At 41.8% G+C, this 20515-nt stretch overlaps 1 protein-coding gene and 2 pseudogenes across 2 annotated transcripts in view; 1 reads left to right on the top strand and 2 right to left on the bottom strand.

Moving 5' to 3' along the window:
- Positions 1 to 2095: 2095 nt before the first annotated feature.
- LOC127414671 (8-oxo-dGDP phosphatase NUDT18-like) lies at positions 2096 to 10177 on the bottom strand (annotated as a pseudogene).
- A 1587-nt stretch (positions 10178 to 11764) lies between these two features.
- Positions 11765 to 18528, bottom strand: LOC127414670 (8-oxo-dGDP phosphatase NUDT18-like; annotated as a pseudogene).
- An 871-nt stretch (positions 18529 to 19399) lies between these two features.
- LOC127414638 (disintegrin and metalloproteinase domain-containing protein 9-like) overlaps positions 19400 to 20515 on the top strand; it is a 67627-nt gene continuing 66511 nt past the window's right edge. Inside the window, exon 1 of one of the 2 annotated variants that reach the window (XM_051652824.1) lies at positions 19400 to 19799. In XM_051652824.1, the coding sequence (XP_051508784.1) occupies positions 19727 to 19799 (73 nt within the window). In that variant the 5' untranslated portion in view covers positions 19400 to 19726. The remainder of the gene's footprint in view (positions 19800 to 20515) is intronic. The other variant, XM_051652823.1, reaches the window with a different exon arrangement.

Below are 20515 nucleotides of genomic sequence, written 5' to 3'. Positions count from 1 at the left end.
GTTAACATACAGGAGATCATTTAAACTGTAAGTCAAGGAGGGGGATAGACCTCCAGAATAATGCAGTATTTGGCAAAGACCTTATAACTTTGTCACCATTAGTTTTATCAACATGGGAATGAGACCTCTTAAATGATATCAAACACACAGTTGCATTCTTTGTTTTCATGGTATTTGTTATATTTTTACATATAAATCTTGTGTCTTTGTATAGGTCCTGAGCTGCTGAAGGGGAGAAGAGGGAGAGAGAAGAGGGGGCAGCGAGGTGATTTGCAATTTATCACACTGTGGTGATATTCAGGTGAAGATTTCAGCTTTTGTGAGAGAGTTCTATGATTCTCGCAGAGCTCTTTGACTTTTAACGGAAATGGCGCCTTTTGGGTGTAGACATCCTGGTGCCAGCCTTACAAACCGCATAGTTAAGCCACATAGTTGAGGTAAGATAATGTAATACTCAGTGTTGGGTAGTAATGGACTACATGTAATCTGAATTACATAATCAGATTGCAAAAACGTGTAAACGTGTTTAAAAATGAAAATTCTCTCATCATTTACTCATCCTCATGCTATCCAGGATATGAATGACTTTTTTTCTTCTGAAGAACACAAAGAAAGATTTTTAGAAGAATATTTCAGCTCTGTAGGTTCTTTTAATGGAAGTGAATGTTGACCAGAAATCTGAACGTCCAAAAAGCATATAAAGGCAGCATAAAAGTAATCCATAAAACTTCAGTGGTTTAATCTATATCCTCAGAAGCGATGATAGGTGTGGGCAAGAAACAGATCATTATTTAAGTCATTTTTTACTATAATCTCCATTTAAAGAGGAGATTTATGGTAAAAAATATTAAATATTTATCTGTTTCTCACCCACACCTATCATATCACATCTGAAGCTTTATGGATTACTTTTATGATGCTTTTTATATTATTTTTGGACCTTCAGATTTCTGGCCACCAACCACTTACATTGTCTGGATCTACAGAGCTGAAATATTCTTCTAAAAATTTTTGTGCTCTGCAGAAGAAAGAAAGTTATACACATCTGGGATGGGATGAGGGTGAGTAAATGATGAAAGAATTATCCCTTTAATCAGATAAAACTACCTTTATGGATTACATGATTACATATCAATTACATTACCTATCAGTCTAACTTTCAAAGAATTGGCAAGGAGACTCTGTGACTAACAAATAGCAAATTGTTGTTTTCATGTTTCCTAATGTTTAATATAATGAGTGTAAATTGGTACCAAATACACTTCAAATTAGCTTTTTATGAAAACATACAGTAGGTAATCCAAAAGTAATCAGATTAGAATATAAAAAAAAGTGTAAAATATTTTACATTTTAGCTGTGTAATTTGTAATGAGTACCAGATTACATATCAGAAGTAATCTATCCAACATTGATGATACAGTTTAAAGAGCAAAAAGTGTGATTCACAGCACCATGAGTGTTTATGTCATTTGAGGAAAGAATCCTAGAAAAGTAATTCTGTGCTTTCCTTCAAGTTGACCTCTTGTGTCTCCAATTCCTCTGCAAGATAAACATTTTATTTCACATGCTTCAGAGGAACAGATTAAGTACATATTGGCTACATGTTTTGGAACAATTGTCATAAAGCAAACAAATTATTTGGCCAGACCTAACAAAATCATGAGCCTTAAAGGTGCACTCAGTAATTTTTTCTTCATTAAAAAGTTTAACTCCTAAAGACATGAATTGTAATTTTGCAATATATGTAGGAAACCATTACCACTCACATTAAAATGAAGACTCCAGTCATATCAGTAACCTTATAAAAGCTGTTTTATTCTACATGGAGAGGGTCTGAACATGGGGGCTGCCATGTTACGATCACATGACCAGCCGAATACTACTCGCTTAATATCAGTAACCGTCCTGTTATTTGACACTTTCACTCACTGATTAAAGTAATCATGGCTGACTGTGAAAACTACATTTCTACAATGGCATCTGAAACTGAAAACTATTGATTTTAAATGATGCTGCATCCAGGCCGCTAGGTGTCAGTGTAAGTCCAAGATGACACAAAGACAAAAGTTACTGAGTGCACCTTTAATGTATATATTAGTAGTGGTTGTGAACAGGCAAGACTGACCCCTCTTTTACTTTCTGTACTATTGTTGCTCTCAGGCTCTGATTTGTCACTTCATGCTATATGTAACAATTGCTCTCTGATTTCGGTGGACTACTAAGATCGATTCCTGTCTCTTCCTCTGCATACTCCAATAACACAAGTGTGTTAAAACAGACCCCATCTGTTCTCCCTGGAAGTTTCCCATTGTGCTGCACACCCAAAAATCTACATGTGTTCACACTTAGCTGGTTGTAAATTGAGGGCATGCACTCCTGAACCAATCTGTTAGCCGTGCATGTGATCGTTTGTGCCTGTACTGAGACCGCAACAGGAAGCTGGAGATGGGAACTGGTATCATCACCCTTCCTGTTGCTCAGCAACAGCCATAAGCGGTCCACATTCCTGTTGTCAGAGTTACCGTTGCTAGAGATGAATGCGAGAAGATTCTTTGACAAACGACATCACAGGGTAAGTCGACAGGTTGTAAGGCAGGAAATGGGGGACTCTGTCGATATTTTATCCCAGCATCAATGAGGCTCAAAATGTCATGTTTTCTAAGATTTGAAGGTATGACACCACCGGTGAAATCCTACCACTGAGCTTGCAGCGATTCTGCATCTTGTTGCTCTAGCGTCTTCAGAGAGCCCCCTGTTGGATGGGAGGAGGCAATATGAGAGCTAATAATAATGCTTAAAAAAATTAAAGGGGTTATGAAGTGTGTAACGTGGGTGTCTTGGAGAGGAAGAGAGGAGACACAGGAGTAGATTCTTTTTAATTATAAACGTTGGAGTAGGACAGTCGCAGGAGTGGAAACAGAAGAAAGGCTCAACAATAGTAAACGCTGGTGTGGAACAAACACTGGAACAAACACTAAATCTTTAACAATCAAACTAAACACAACATAACACCTCATAACGAAACACTTCAAGGACTGACAAAGACTTAAAACTAGACGGTATTTATACACTGAGAAACAAACGAGGGAATAGAAGGCAGGTGCAGATGATGATGAACTGATAGGAGTGATTATGGCAGTGAATCCGGGGAAATGGAGTCTGGGGGAAAATTTCAATATAAGAGTCCTTGAAGAGAATGAGGGAGACAGACTGTGACAAAGTGCTTTTTTTTAAAATAATTGTATTATCTTCCCTGAGGTCTAATGATAATGATTTAAAACAAAATTGCACCAAAGTGGATCATTTTCCACTCTGTTTTTGGCCCTCTGTCTGAAACGCTTGGTTTTGTCCTAAGCACCTCCTTAAAACTTCAGTGTGATTGCCCACTGTTCTGAATGGCTAACATCATGCAGCCCCTCAAATTCAGCAAATTCAATCAGAAGAGAATGGACAAGCCCCTCAACATTATAAAGCAAAATTGCAGGGTTTACACATAACACACATCCAACACATTGCATCTGAATATATTAAACGGTTCATCTCAAGCACAAATGTTAACACTCAGCACCATAAATAATCAAACAGTTATGATATTTGAAATATTCATGAATGAAACAGTTTACTTACGTTTTTGAAGTTTTTAACTGCCCCATTCTTCAATAACAACTCCTTTGCAAATCCTGAATCATATTTTGACTGTTCACAAGCAATCCGTGCTGATATGAGCCAAAACAAAAAGAACACATCATAGTCCAAAGAATGGTGAAATTACGCACACACATACTAAAGGCGCACTAAGGCACAAATCAACAATTAAAAATAGCGCAGATGGGTGAAAGAAAGCGTCCATGACAGAGGCAGCAGCTGAATGAGAGAATTTCTTCTCCCTTTCAGAGTTGTAACTTGACACTGTGTCTTTTAAAAGCGGTGAGATATATGACAGTATGGCTTAAAAGATTAGTCGACATTATTGACATCGTTGACAATAAAAAATTGTCGACAAAAATTTTAGTTGTCGAATAGTCATTTGATGCTATTTAACGTAACATGAGATCATACGAAACTGTAATAATGACGCGCGAGAGCAGCACTGTAGCTTGCGCCTGACTGAGGAGAGGAAAAAACACAGTTTTTATATTAAATTGTGTGATATATCGGCATTGTATCGGCCTATCGGCCACCCTGCTCTCTGGATATCGGCATCGGCCATTAAAAAACCCATGTCGGTCGACCACTAGTTGTGACATCATTAACATTTCAGCAGGATGGCAACTATAAATGCTCTTTTTAGACTGGGGAGGACGTTTTGAGTTCTGAAATGTACAGTATGTTTTTATAGTACAGTTACCTCTTATACATATCTAAATATCAAGTAAAATTTTATTCTCCATTTCATGACCCCTTTAAATAGTCACTTTGGCCCTTGTACGAAGATCCCACCCTAAAATGAATTTCTAAGAAGTGCAAAATATGGATCTGTGTGCCAGCCCGCATGCACCAATGAACATGTATTAAATAAGTAAAGTGTCACAGTCTGTCTCCCTAATTTCCTTCATTTTCTTCAAGGACTCTTATTTTGAAGTTTTCCACTGGACTACATTTCCCATAGTTCACTTCCCTCATCACTCCCACCTGTTTCCAATCCTCCTCACCTGCCCTCCATTTCATCATTAGTCATTGTTTGTATAAATACCCTCTAGTTCTGTTCATCCTTTGTCAGTCCTTGAAGTGTTATGTTGTGCTAAGTCTTGTGTTGTGCTAAGTCTTGACTTTTAGATTTATAGTTTGTTTCCACTCCAATGAATGTTCTACTCCAACGATTATAATTAAAGGATTGAATGAATCTACTCCTGCATCTCCTCTCTTTCACTCCTAGACACCCAACGTTACAGAAGGACTGACCGAACCAAATGGATCTATCACCTGCAATAGCAATCCTCCTACTAGAACAAGGAGAACGTCCAGTTGAAGATCATGTACGTGAGTTTCTCCATCTCGTGAACTTGGTGCACTATGATGACCACGCTCTAGTGAGTTTCTTCAGGGCTGGCCTGAATAGTGCATTGAAGGAGCTGATGCCTCTGTTGGGTCATCACTGGATGACCTCCGACTATGTGGAGGTGGCTCTGCAGCTTTGCGGCTCACCATTCACTGTGGGTTTGGAGGATGAGGACTTTGAATCTCCTCCCACAGTGAACATCCTCCAGCCTTCCACTACTCCTTGCCCCAAGCCTTCCACACCCCCTATCTCTAAGGTAACTCTTCTCCATACAATCCCGCTAAATAATTTTTTTGGGGGGGCTCATCCTCTTCAAGCTTCGGTGGTAGATTCCCCGCTGCAGTCAGCGGTAGTGACCACGGAGGTTGCATTTCTCCCATATTCTGTGAAATATGGTGGTAACCCCGGGCCAAAACCAGTACCCAAGCCTGCCATGGTTACCGTCCCAGAGCCAGTGCCTGTAGCCCCAACTGTCCCAGTGCCTGTAGCCCCAACCGTCCCCGTATCTATGCTCCTTGCTGGCTGGAAGAGGAGAAGGAAAAGGACTCCTCCTCCCCAGTCTCTGACAATGCTCATGACCACGGAGGTCGATCCCCAGACTCGGCCTGTACTCCCTTCCACGGCTCTCAGCCATGAGCCTTCCATGGCTCTCAGCCCCGAGCCTCCCACGGCTCCGTCCCTTGAGCTTTCCACGGCTTTGCCTCTCGAGCCTCCCACAGCTCCGTCTTCCCTGGGTCCATCTCCCACGTCTCTGCCTTCCACAGCTTTGCCCCTCGAGCCTCTCACGGCTCCGCCATCCACGGCTTTGCCCCTCGAGCCTTCCACGGCTCCGCTCTCAGACTCTTCCTCGGCTCTGCCCGCTTCCCCAGAGTCTCCTCCAGCAGTTCCACCTCCGGATCCATTCCCTACCCTGAAGCCGCCCCTAGGCCTCCTGATCATCCTCCTTGGATCCTTCATCTTCTGCGTCACCATACCCTCCTCATCCGTCGTTGGGCGCCAGGAGTCGCTCTTTAAAAGGGGGGGTAATGTCACAATCTGTCTCCCTCATTTTCTTCAAGGACTCTTATTTTGAAGTTTTCCACTGGACTACATTTCCCATAGTTCACTTCCCTCATCACTCCCACCTGTTTCCAATCCTCACCTGCCCTCCATTTCATCATTAGTCATTGTTTGTATAAATACCCTCTAGTTCTGTTCATCCTTTGTCAGTCCTTGAAGTGTTACGTTGTGCTAAGTCTTGACATTTAGATTTATAGTTTGTTTCCACTCCAGCGACTGTTCTATTCCAATGATTATAATTAAAGGATTGAATGAATCTACTCCTGCGTCTCCTCTCTTCCTCTTCCACTCCTAGACAACCAACGTTACATAAAGAAGAAACCTACATTTGCTCCAGGGTAAATGTAATGTTATGAGGGTGAGTAATGAAATGATGAATTTTTGGGTGAACTATCCCTTTGAAGATTCATTCTGGTCCACAAAGATTATAAGTGAGCAGGAAACCGTGCACCCTGAGGCCGCGTTCATTGTGACCGGGGACTTTAATAAAGCCAGTTTAAAATCAGTCGCACCAAAATATCACCAGCACATTAGTTTCAACACACGAGGGGACCGGGTTTTGGACCATTGCTACAAATGGCTACAAATCCCTCCCCCGCCCACCATTTGGCAAATCGGACCATTCTTCCATTCTGCTTCTGCCCGCTTACAGGCAGAAATTGAAACAGGAAGCACCCACCCTCAGAACGATCCAGTGCTGGTCGGACCAATCAGACTCTACGCTACAGGACTGTTTTGATCACATGGACTGGGAGATGTTCCGGTCCGCCTCTGATGACGACATTGAGCTTTACGCTGATAGCGTAATGTGCTTCATCAGAACGTGCGTAGAGGACGTGGTTCCGACCAGAACAGTACAGATCTATCCGAATCAGAAACCTTGGATTAATAGCGATGTTCGCGCGGCACTTAATGTATGGACCTCCGCTTTTAATTCCGGGAACGCGGAGGAGCATAAACAAGCCAGTTATGCCCTCCAAAAAACAGAATCAGAACCGCAAAACGCCAGTACAGGAGCAAGATTGAAGGACAGTTTAACACCACCAACTCTAGAAGCATGTGGCAGGGAATTAACATCATCACGGACTTTAAAGGGAATAAAAACTCCGCCATGAACACCGCTGCCTCTCTCCCGGATGAGCTAAATACTTTTTATGCTCGTTTCGAGGGAAATAACACCGCCCTCGCGGAGAGAGCTCTCGCGGCTGAAGCTACAGAGGTTAGTTCACTCTCCGTCTCTGTAGTGGATGTAACCCGATCCTTCCGACGGGTGAATATCCGCAAAGCCGCGGGCCCAGACGGCATTCTGGGCCGTGTCATCAGAGCGTGCGTGAACCAGCTGGCTGGTGTTTTTACGGACATTTTCAACCTTTCCCTCTCTTTGTCTGTAGTCCCCACATGCATTAAAACATCCACCATTGTGCCTGTTCCAAAACAATCAAAAATAACTTGTTTAAATGACTGGCGTCCTGTTGCTCTGACCCCCATCATCAGCAAATGCTTTGAGAGACTAATCAGAGACTATATCTGCTCTGTGCTGCCTCCATCACTGGACCCATTGCAGTTTGCTTACCGCAACAACTGCTCCACTGATGATGCCATTGCATCTACAATACACACTGCTCACTCCCACCTGGAAAAAAAGAACACTTATGTGAGAATGCTGTTTGTAGACCACAGCTCAGCATTCAACACCATAGTGCCCTCCAAACAAGATGAGAAACTCCGGGCTCTGGGCTTAAACAGCTCGCTGTGCAGCTGGATCCTGGACTTCCTGTCAAGCAGACACCAGGTGGATAGAATAGGCAGCAACATCTCCTCATCACTGACCCTCAACACTGGAGCCCCGCAGGGCTGTGTTCTCAGCCCACTACTGTATTCCTTGTACACACATGACTGTGTGGCAACACATAGCTCCAATGCCATCATTAAGTTTGCTGATGACACGACGGTGGTAGGTCTGATCACTGACAATGATGAAAAAGCCTACAGAGAGGAGGTGCACACTCTGACACACTGGTGTCAGGAGCACAACCTCTCCCTCAACGTCAGTAAGACAAAGGAGCTTGTGGTGGACTTCAGGAGAAAAGACAAAGAACACAGTCCCATCACCATCAATGGAGCACCAGTGGAGAGAGTCAGCAGCTTCAAGTTCCTGGGTGTCCACATCACTGAGGAACTCACATGGTCCATCCACACTTAAGTCGTTGTGAAGAAGGCTCATCAGCGCCTCTTCTTCCTGAGACGGCTGAGGAAGTTTGGAATGAACCGCCACATCCTCACACGGTTCTACACCTGCACTGTAGAGAGCATCCTGACTGGCTGCATCTCCGCCTGGTACGGCAATAGCACCGCCCACAACTGCAAAGCACTGCAAAGGGTGGTGCGAACTGCCAGACACATCATCGGAGGTGAGCTTCCCTCCCTCCAGGAAATATATACAAGGCGGTGTGTGAAAAAAGCTCGGAGGATCATCAGAGACTCCAGCCACCCGAGCCATGGGCTATTCTCACTGCTACCATCAGGTAGGCGGTATCGCAGCATCAGGACCCGCACCAGCCGACTCCATGATAGCTTCTTCCCCCAAGCAATCAGACTTCTGAACTCTTGATCTCCCATGATCAAATACATCAGCACTGCACTTTATTACCCTTACTCTTATATATCACACCGGACTGTCATAAATTATATTATTATTATATTATATTCTCTCTTAATAACTGACTATCAACCGACTGCTGAATGTCAATACAGTACAATACTGTACATTCTATATATACTATATATACTTTTTTATATATTTTATTTTTTATTTTTATTGAATAATGTGTATCTATATAGTGCGTATTGTATACTGTACAGTGTATGTTATTATTTGTATATTGTTGAGTGTAATTATGTGTATATCAGATGTTTAAATTGTGTTGTGTTAATTTGATGTTATTGTAAATTGGTACTGTCTCATCACTGTCACGACTGCTATGCTGATCGGAACTGCACCCAAGAATTTCACACACCATTGCACTTGTGTATATGGCTGTGTGACAATAAAGAGATTTGATTTGATTTGATTTGAAAACAATCATATTTTTTTTTTTCCTTTTTAACCACTTTATGAGCATATTTTTACTGAATCATTCACTAAAATCTCCAAATCAATCTTATACTGTAGGTCCTTAAAGCTTGTTATACCCAGCAAAAGTAATGATTATCAGTCACTCAATCTGACCTGTTTTCTCGGTGAGGAAGGTGAACCAAATCCACTTTGGCCCTTCTTCTTGAATCGGGAGCAATGTGACCTCTTTGACTTCTCTCTGTAGGGCTTCTACAATGGTTTCACCCTCTTCAATACGGCCTGCAGGGAGGTACCAGGAGCCATAACACACTCTCTTGCACTCCTGTATCATCAGTACCTCCCCCTGTATTACACAGACAGACACAAATGCACAACATAAAAGGTTTTAATAAGGAGAGAATTTGACACTAGTCAGTGGTAGTGGAACATGGAAGTATTGAAACCAGAAATTAAAACAACCTAGGTAGCAACTCCGTCCACTGTTGGCCATGTTTGGAGTGCTCTCGGGAGGCTATTTCCAGTCATGAAAGTGCAGCTCCTACCTGCTTGAATAGAGAAAGACCAACATTTCTAAAACAAGATTACAATTAAAGAGCATATTTTGAATCAGCAGTAAAATCTGACAAAACCGGCATCATAAATTGGTATCATAAACCTGCAATTTTCCAGGCCTGTATAGCTATTGCGCATGCACATTAGCAAGTTGATTGACAGGTTATGTCTGCATCTAAAAGGTGATTGTCTCTTTTACCTGCAAGGAGGGACATCCTATATACATCCGTTGAGCGCTCCATTTTCTTCACTTCATTTTAATAAAAGTGGCCTGTCTCTGCTAAATAGTCTCTGATGATGATGACTAATTAAAATACATCTGTTATGCAATTATGACATATTCAGTAGCAATCGTACCATTACCTTTTGAGTTGAAGATAACCGCTCAGACTGCCAGACACACATTTTTCTGTGTGACCGCCTCCATTTGTTCAGGGAGTGAATGAAACTCTGTCACCTTGAGTCCTTCACCCTTCAACATCTTCACCATCTCCTACAAGTTTTGAGACGTCAGGGCTATGATGAAACAATCTCAATATATTTACTATAAAATGTGTTGAAAATTAATAATCGGCTATATAATAATTCCGACAAGATGTGTGATTACGGTGAGTGATCGCTTGTGCTCCAACAACCTGATAAAACTTTGAAACAAGCTGTCTAACAAGATTCTTCCCAATGACTTACTTTAAAACCTCCTGTTTGAAATAAAAACATTTAAATTAAAAGAGAAAAAAAACAAACAAAAAAACACGAAAAAAAAATATATATTTCTGTGGTTTGAGGTTTTCGTGGTTTTAATTTGCTCTTCCTGAATTTAGCCTATTTAACTTAACCAACTACAGTTTGTGTTTAGTGAAGAGGGCTAATTACAGCAGACTACAGCTAAACTTTAAGAAGTGTACTTTTATCGTGTTTTTATTAGACTTTTTATAGTATGATATTGCATTTTTTTTAAACATAAAGTTTATCGGTACTTGCAGGGGTGTAGCAATCATTTCAAAAGTGAGGTGGACAGAACGATTAGCACAAGACGAACATAAATATATAAGATACATTTTTTTATGGCTCTCAATCGATTAAAACTTTTTATTGAATTAATTACATGACTGACCAGTGAATTTTAACTTTTGCATTTATACATTTATACATTTGCTGTATGAAAGACACAGCGTAAACACATTTGCCCTGTGAAAAAGTGCGGGGGATGAACTTTGGTTTTATTGAAAGTGGGGGGCATGTCCCCAGCATCCTCCGCATATTCTACGCCTATGGGTACTTGCCCGATAAAACAAAAAAAAGTCACAATATCCGTTCAAAACACAGAGTTCTGGCGCACATTGTGTGCCACGAACATCAGGATCAAGATACTTTCTCTTTCGGATTTCGAAATATGGCAGCTGCGGTTGCCAGAAATGTATCGTAACAAATTTGATGACCACGTTTCAGGCTTTACACAGGATGTAATATTAATACCTGTATAGTTTACGGTTCAGTACTGTTTATATCATTAAATGATATAAACTTGACATACCTTCTAGAACAATAGAAGTCTGCTTTTCACTTCAAAATATATTGTAAATCACCGTAGTAACTACAAAAGGCCACATGATGACTTAAAGATGATCAAGAGTGGCCTTTCCAGGAGCAATAATTCATACACATGTAGAGACAGTGAACAGTGTCACTCACACAAAACACAATCAGGGTCAATGGAATAGATTTGTCTTGAACATTGGGGGGTGTACTTGCTTGTTTTGATTATTAGGAGGGTTAACCCCCCCCCCCCCCATCCACCAGTCTTTTAAGCAACTGCACACTGTTAGATTATGCACAATCTGCTATTATTAGTTTTAAATATACTTTCCATTAATTAAAGAGTTTTTGGACAAATACTTTTTGAAGTGTGTCATATGTGTTGAATATTCAGTGACAATATCTTATGGTACTTTTATTTATTTATTTTTTTTTTTTTTGATTTCTTATATTAAATGATGTTTTTTTAAAACTCATTGTATTAAAATACTCACAACAACTCCAGAATGCAGTACTTAATTTATTATAAATTACACAGCAGTATAGGTCATCATGTACAGATATCATATCATAGCATAGATTGTCATAGTTTTTTCTTCTTAAAAAAAAAAAGTGGTTTAGACAATCGGATGTTTATTTACAGCATTAAAAGTCTAATGAATTTAAAATTACAATTTAAAAAAATGTATAAAAACAATTCAAGTTCTGGCTCATGTCAAGTAGAAGACAAACCCTGAAGTAAACCAAGATCATGTTTTCATGCAACCATTTAATCTTTATTGTGGGAAATGGAGCCTTTAATCTGTTCTTGTAATGTATGTTATACAATAAAATACTAGACTGTTTCAGATTAAATTAAAGCTCTTAAAACCTTTTTCAAAACGTAACTGTACATCTACACTCGTCTTTGACAAATTCACTTGAGCATTAAGTCTATAAAGTAGATTCCCCCTAGTAAATTATGCAGTACACACAATGGAAATAAGTGTTCAGTGTATCATTCACTTTAGTAAATGTGAATTCTACAGTATATCATCATCATACATGCACCCATGTATCATCACTATTTTTTAATTTGTATTAAATTATATACCATGTATCATTAGCTATGGTAAAGTGCTATGTATATATTTTGGAGGTATTTCAATCCATAGAATAAAGTTACAATTTCACTCTGGGGATAGAGGGAGTCACAATATTTTGAGATTACAGAGAGAGAGACCCAGTTATGTGATTCCAGAACTTCCTTCTGTTTCAAATTAAAAGTAAAATGAAGTGAATATTTGAACGGTGCAAGGTTAAAGCTTTGTTTCTACATGCACTGAGGGTTGTAGTAAGAATTAGTATTTTCTGTTGAGTCATTACCTAGTAGTAAGCAATCATGGTCCAGACACGTTAAGCCATGGTGTTCATGTGGGAGATGCAGGTTCAGTTCTGCCCAGCGTAATGCCCTGATCTCATTCCCCCTTTTTAATTTCCTGTCCACTCTCTACTAAAGAGCCCCCAAATTAAAGTAAAAAAGCATCAGTATAGACTGTGAACAGGCAGGACTGACCCTTCTTTAATTGTCTGTAGAATCTTTGCCCTCAGGCAAAGATTGGTCACTTCATGCCATCTATAAGTCACTCTCCAGTGGTGGTGGGCTGCTGATTCCCACCCTTCCTTCTGAATGTTCCAATAGCACAAGAGAGTTGAAGCAGACCACATCTGTTTTCCAGGAACTCGCCCGTTATGTTGCACTCCCAGAATCCCACATGTGTTAACATTTAGCTGGTTGTATGACGAAGGCATGCACTCCTGAACCAGTCTGAGAACTGTCCACGTGATTGTGTGTGTTCTTACTGATACTGTAATAGAAAGATGGATATATGAACTGGCATTACCAGCAACAACCATAGGCGGCTCTCATCACTGTTGTTATTGCTGGAGATGAATGTAAGAAAAAGTCTTTGGCAAATAACATGACAAGGTAAGTCAACAGGTTGTAAGGCAGGGAACCAGGGATTCTGGTGATATTTGATCCCAGCCTCAATGAGAGGCAGGATGTGAAGTCCATAAAAAGGAAGTGGAGACTCATGAGCACCACCCAGCTTGCAGTGACTCGCATCTGCATCAGTCTTTAGAGCGCCCCCTGGTGGAGGGAAGGTGGCATAATTGGAGAAAGACCTCACTTTCTTAAATCTGTTCAAAGGTAAATACATGCCTAATAATTAACCTATTAGCAGATCATTTTAATTTGACTCCTGCTTGTACAACTAAGAAACATTATCAAAAGGAAACAGAAGTTCATCTTTGTTACAAACATAACCAGGTGCAGACAGAATCTGTGGACTTTTTCTGTGCTGAAATATTGTTCACTTAAATCCATTCTGCACTTAAATCTAAAACAGCGCCAACCCTTATCTCAGAATAGCATTCTGAGATGAGATTCTTCTCACCACAATTGTACAGAGTGGTTATCTGAATTACTGTAGACTTTGTCAATTCGAACCTGTCTGGCCATTCTCTGTTGACCTCTCTCATCAGCAAGGCAATTCCATCCACAGAACTGCCACTCACTGGATGTTTTTTGTTTTTGACACCGTTCTGAGTAAATTCTAGAGACTGTTGTGTGTGAAAATCCCAGGAGATCAGCAGTTACAGAAATACTCAAACCAGCCCATCTGGCACCAACAATCATCCATGCGATTATCTAATCAGCCAATCGTGTGGCAGCAGTGCAGTGCATAAAATCATGCATATACGGGTCAGAAATGGTATCTCAGTGATTTGGACAGTGGCACGATTTTTGGTGCCAGATGAGCTGGTTTGAGAATTTCTGTAACTGTAGTCTCCATTCGCCCGGTATCACCCCTTGGAGTGACAATAGGTCCGCACCGAAATTCAGGCAGCCTGGGACATATGTCGCTCCCAGGGAGAGGAGATGATACTTGCTCCATAGGAGGAGGTGACACGTCAGTCTCAAAAGTGGCAGTGAATGAATTCCACCTTGGCGGTTTATATATGCCACAACTGTCTTGTTGTCTGAGGGAACCAGGACATGACAATTCGCTATTTCTGACTGAAACGCCTTTAAGGCTAGGAATACAGCCGATAGCTCTAGGCGGTTGATGTGCCACGCTTTCTTCACCCCTGTCCAGGTGCCGAAAGTTGGGCATCCATTGCACACCACCCCCAACCTGTGTTGAAAGCATCCATAGTCACCACATTCTGCCTGACAACCTGCCCCAGCGCAACACCTCGCTGGTAAAACGCAGGAGCTGTCCAGGGTGCTAAAGCAGCTATACAGCAGCGGGATACAGTGATGCACCCTTGGCACCAAGTATGTCGTGGCACACAGCGCTTGAGCCAGCACTGAAGCGGTCTCATTTGTAAGAGACCTAAAGGAATGACGGATGCTGCCGCCATAAATCCCAATGCTTTTTGAAACAGCATCAGTGGAAGAGTTGAGGTGCACGCGCCCACTCGTGGAGTCGAGATGGACTCCCAAAAAGGAGATTTGTTGGCTGGGGGAAGAGCATGCTCGTCGCCCAGTTCACATTTGAGGCCCAAGCTGTTTAGATGTTGAAGCAGAGCCTCTAATTGTGCCAGTAACAGCCAGTCATCGAGGTAGTTAAAGATGCGCACGCCGCTCAGTTTCAGAGGGGCAAGAACCGCATTGATGCACTTTGTGAACATGCGAGGAGCCAGAGACAGTCCGAAGGGCAAGACTTTGAATTGATACACTGTTCCCTTGAACGCAAATCTCAAAAACTTCCTGTGATGTCGTACAATTTGGATATGAAAGTATGCTTTCTTCAGATTTATCGACGCAAACCAATCATGTGTGCATACATGCGATAGGATCCGTTTCTGAATAATAATTCTGAAAGGGCGCTTTGTGAGTGCACGAATCAAATGTCTCAGATCCAGGATCGGCCGAAGCCAGTCGTCTTTCTTTGGGACAAGAAAATAATGGCTGTAAAACCCTTTTTGGGCTTGACAATTTGGCACAACCTCTATTGCGCTTTTCACAAGGAGATTGTGTATTTCAGCTCGTAACACTGGCACGTCTTCGGACAAAACTAGGGATGCACCAATACCACTTTTTCTCTTCCGATCCGATTCCGATATCGTAAATCTCAGTATCGGCCGATACCGATCCCAAGCCGATACCAGTGTTGTTTCGCATAATCAGTTTAGAATATCTTTACATTAGTGTGTGGAACTAATTGGGAGTACTCTTTAATATGCAAAGAAACACAAACCTCTAACTACACATTATTTCAATATAAATGTATAGCTTATTAAGAAACACTTTATTATTAACTAGTATACTGGATAATGCAGCAGCAAAATTAACAGTAATTCCAGTCTTAAAGTCTTCAGTAAAAAAGAAACCAGTGTTTTATTTTTGCCTTTTTTTTTCTTTCTTTTTTCCCCCAAAATGTTTCAACTTGCATCTGGACTTTAAAGGATTCAGATCTCTCTTTTGTTCAATTTAGTTGTAAGACATCAGTCCACTTTTCATTCACACAGTTATTTTTTGGAACCCATTAAACTTAAATATTGTTATAAATTGTAAACAACTAACAATGATGACAATAATAATAATAATAATAATAAATTGTTATTAATATTATTATTATTGACTTTTAATTTTAAATACAACAGTAATACATTTAAATCGTGCACTTTTTAAACCCTCACACTTTTATTTTGACATTCTGAACTCTCCAAGAAGTCCTGTATGTGTCTGTTTGTAGGCAAGTTCACAGTAGTTTAATTCACTTCTTATTCAAATTCTGGTAAAATGCACCTGCATATTATAAGTGAACCGAACTATTGAGCATCTACATCTGAGATGTTGTTCTTGAGTAGCGCTTAAATATTGCGCACCGCTGTGAAGGCTAAAAATAGTCGCGAGTGCATCACCAGCCTGTGCGTGAGTTTATGTCAACAGAGCAGCACCATTCACTAACACGCTGGCACTGCGCATACTATATATTTACTTATTAAACACAGCCTTTTGTGATTCACAGAGCTATCGCACGTCTTCAGGTGGCTTTGAATAAAATGCAAGAGTCATATGAACTACTTTAATGGTGTTTTTATGGTTCTTTAATGTCATTTTTGGAGCTTGACAGTAACAAACATGACTAACACACAGTATCGGATTTAGATCGGGCTCGTCGGACCGATACCCGATCCATCTAAAAGCTTCAGTATCAGAGCCGATACCGATCCAGGTATCGGATCAGTGCATCCCTAGACGAAACCGTGGAAGACAGAACGCCTTTGAAACGGGGAGGCCAACATGCAAATTGGATCATATAACCATATTCGATCATATTTTGCACTCATTATGAAATACCCATTAGGGCTCACCATGCGTCCACATAACGGGACAGAGGGCAATTTGGTTTGCTCACCATAGGGAAGTGGTTGCACATAATATGTGTGCTTTGAAGAGGAAAAGGACTCTTTATTGAGAATGTGTGAGCATTTCGTATATTTGCAACGAGTGCTGTATTATTTTTTGCATTCATTGCATTTTTTTATTGCATTTATTTGAGTGCAAGGCACAGAAACAACATTTTGAACAATATTGTGAACAACATTATTCCATTCCCGACAAACAGCAGTGGGGAGATGGGGAACAGTGTTTTGTGTCTCCAGTTGAGTCTTCTTTGGAGCAGACCTGGAGGGAACCATGGGCTCTGCTTTCCATTTCAAAGGGCTGTGCCCGTCAGGAGTGCTATTGCTGCGCGGGAGGGTTTATTCCGCCTGCATGAGGCGGGCGCTGTTACGCAGGTGCTGGTGAGGCAGCAGGCATGGGGCTTTTTGTCAGGCACTGGCTCGAAACAGAGCGAGGGCGAACCGGCTGTGATGTACTCCGTTTGGGCATAAAGTGTCTCATAGCCTGTGATTGCTGCTGAGTCGTGACATAACACTCAGCAAACTTGGCTGGAGACACTGGAGCATTCAACAGAGTGGCTTTTTGCTTATCACTCATTTCTGTGAGGATCAGCCATATATGTTGATCCAGAACTGTCAGGTTGCCCATGGACTTGCCGATGGCCTGCACAGTGACTTTCGTGGCACGCAGTGCTGTTTGTAGCAGTGCGGAGCTCTTTGAATGTCTCTGGATAAAAGACTTGCTCGTCCATTTGCTTGAGGAGCTTTGCTTGAAATACCTGGAGCACCGCCATTGTGTGGAGTGCTGATCCAGCTTGTCTTGCCGCTGAGTACGCTTTTCCAGCCAGTTTGGACGTTTGTCAACACGGCTTGGAAGGATGTATGGGGTTGATTTCCACACTCCGTTACCCGCTGGGCAGAGGTGTGCCGCTTCCTCCTCCTCCACAGGGGGTAGTTGGGCATAACCATTTTCTTCCCTGTGATCCAGATTAGAGAGGATGGCGTCACTGCATGAGTGTGCCGAGAAGGGTGCACGCCAGGACTTAGACAGTTCGTTATCTACTTCGGGGAAGAATGGGGCAGATTTACGGGACGCGGCCGTTTGACGGCATCCAGACTTCAGGAACCATACATTGAGGCGAGACTTTTCAGGTTCCTCTGGGTGAGACCACTTAAGGTGAAGCTCTTGACCGCCCTTGCAAGGACTCTGAGAATCTCACTGTCAGTGGCGCGTGCACGCTCCTCGCCCTCGCTGGGAGGAGGGGCGGCAGCATCATCCAATGACCACTCGCCTGATGCAGCGAGAGACATGACATCGTCATTATCATCCCCAGCGTCAGAACCGCTGAACGAGATGAGTCCGCATGCTCTTTCAGAGGGCTGGAGCTCGTCTCGCACATAGTGTATTGGAAAACATGCACTTTGTGGAGATTGAGGGGCTCGCGGGGTGTGTGCCGGCATGAGGACCACCTCAAATTCATCCTGCTCGACCTCGCGGCTCAGCCGTGCCTCCTTGTGTGAATCATCCGGTATCACGTAAGAGGTGGGTGGGAGGGCGTGTGAGGATGATTCGTCCCTCCGAATGAGGGCGATTCACGAGCGAAGTGTCTTGAGATTCATGCCCTCACAGTGAGGACAGTCTGTCTCCATGAGAGCTGTCTCTGTGTGGGTGCGGCCCAGACAGTAAACGCAGCTCTCATGCTGATCTATTGGCGGGATGTGCCTCTTGCACAAGGAACACTTACGGAATGACATCTTTAAAAAGTCACGAACGCGTAAGTTACTCTTTTAGATATATACATATATATATTTATATCACACAGTATACAAAACACAATATACACTTGCTTTGTAAGGATACACAACACCTGCTGAAGCGCTGCAGGTAATCAGGATGCTGAAGCCCGTTCACCAGCGAAGCGTCAAGCGGTGAATCGGAGTGATGTTCGCCGGAGCACTGCAGGAGGAGCGGAGAGTCTTCTCGTTGCCGTGAGATTTCACCCGCTGACTCGTGAATATCGACGGCAAAGGTTAGAGGGCTTCTAGACAAGAGATGATCGCTGTCTTGAAGGAAGAAATTCTGAGGAAATGGTGTTTGTGCACCTGCTTTTATAGCAGACAGCTTTGTACCAAAACAGGTGGGGCTCAAATACCAAAGCCAATATTAGAATATTGGCGTTATTGTAGAGAGGTTTCAACTAGGTCGTATAAGAAGGCACTCCCCCCATATGCATTAATAAACGCAATGTCAAGTGTACTGAGTCAAAAGGGAACACCATTTGCCCATACCATGAAATTAATGGATAGTACCGTAAAATGAATCTACCTGTCACAAGCAAAATTTTCCGTGACTTATCTTCTAAACTAAAACATTTTCTTAGTAAACTCCACACATAGTTCCCTCCAAAAGTACTATTTAATGTAGAGCATGTCGAAGATTATTAAGCAGGCAGTCAATTCATTGAGTATAACTATGTTATGTATTTTTCCTTGACATTTCAGATTTTTTTGCGTTCTTCAGTGATGATAACGTGATAACGAGTATGGACAAATATAATGAGAATCAAAAAATAGCGATAGTTTTTAAAAAGAAAACGTCGCCATCTAATTGTGTCGTTAGTAAAAAAAGACTATCCCTAACTTATCATGAACGCGTATGCCTTTAATAGTCTTCCATTATTGCCATAATAATATTGCGGGTGAGCAAGCTAAATACATTGTTGTTTGCCTAGCTATATCAGGCCAACGTAAAGGGTTAAAAAAACAAAGTGTTTAGTGACGCATGCTCGGTTTCGCCCTCTACAGACGGGGTTCATTAGAAATGCAGTCCGAGAGAATCGCTTAATCCAAAGACCTCGAACAGCGAAGTTAAACAGCACTATTTCCCACATAGTTTACTTCCGTAGTGCAGTAACTTATTACACAAAGATAAAGCGTAACAACATGTCCAGGTGACTGAAACTGTGCTTCTATTTCTTTTCTCCACGGGAACGTTATGTGTAGAGGACTTATTGTGGTTGCTTGGAGGACAACGCCTGGATAAGGAGAAGAGCGCAACATTTGCTGTTACTTCGGGACGGCCATTCATAAAGGATACTTTACAAACATGGTTCTTGCAGTATGTTCTCGTCTCCCTCGAAGCGTCTGTGTGTTGTTGCTGCTCATCGACTGTATTGGAGGTGAGAATACGGAGCGAGATATCTAATGTCCACTGCACTTAGTACATTAGTAGTAGTGTTGATAATCACTTGAGCCCAGGCAGTGCCATTTATTAGCTTGCAAGTTTACAGTTATATTTATTGTGCGCGTGCTGCATTTACTCACTAGTCCTGAAATCAGGGAGGACTGAACAAATAATTTGCGAATGTAAAGGCTTTCAGTGGTTTAAGTTCTTGCTTCTATGTAGTTTTACTCTGTATTTACCCATTTCTCAATAGGAGGACAGTGCATGAGGCTTTACAGTTGCTGACGTTATTTATTTACATTAGTAAGGAGATCATGTCAAAGTCTTTCTAGCAACTCAGTCCACTGTCGGCCATCTTTTGAACACTCTCGGGAGGCATGCCAGTCATGCCAGTGCAGCTCGTATCTACTTAAATGGGTGGACACTGAAATCTCCAAAACGGTTGGTCAAGATTACGATTAAAGAACATATTTCAATCAGCAATAAAATCTGATAATATTGGAACCATAAATTGTGCTTCTTGGCCTCATATTAAGCTAAAACCCGCGATTTTCCCGACTTGTATAATTATTGCGCATGCGCATTAGCGAGTTGATTGACAGGCGATGTCTGTATCGAAAAGGTGATTGGCTCTTTTACCTGTAAGGCGGGACTTCCTTTCTACATCAGTTGACCGTTGGACACTAGAGCTACTTGGTTGGGCATTCCAAT

Source organism: Myxocyprinus asiaticus, chromosome 24 (assembly GCF_019703515.2).
Source record: "Myxocyprinus asiaticus isolate MX2 ecotype Aquarium Trade chromosome 24, UBuf_Myxa_2, whole genome shotgun sequence".
NCBI classification, from domain to species: Eukaryota; Metazoa; Chordata; class Actinopteri; order Cypriniformes; family Catostomidae; genus Myxocyprinus; species Myxocyprinus asiaticus.
Note: the sequence above shows the minus strand (reverse complement) of the source record. Positions and strands in the feature narration are given on the sequence as shown.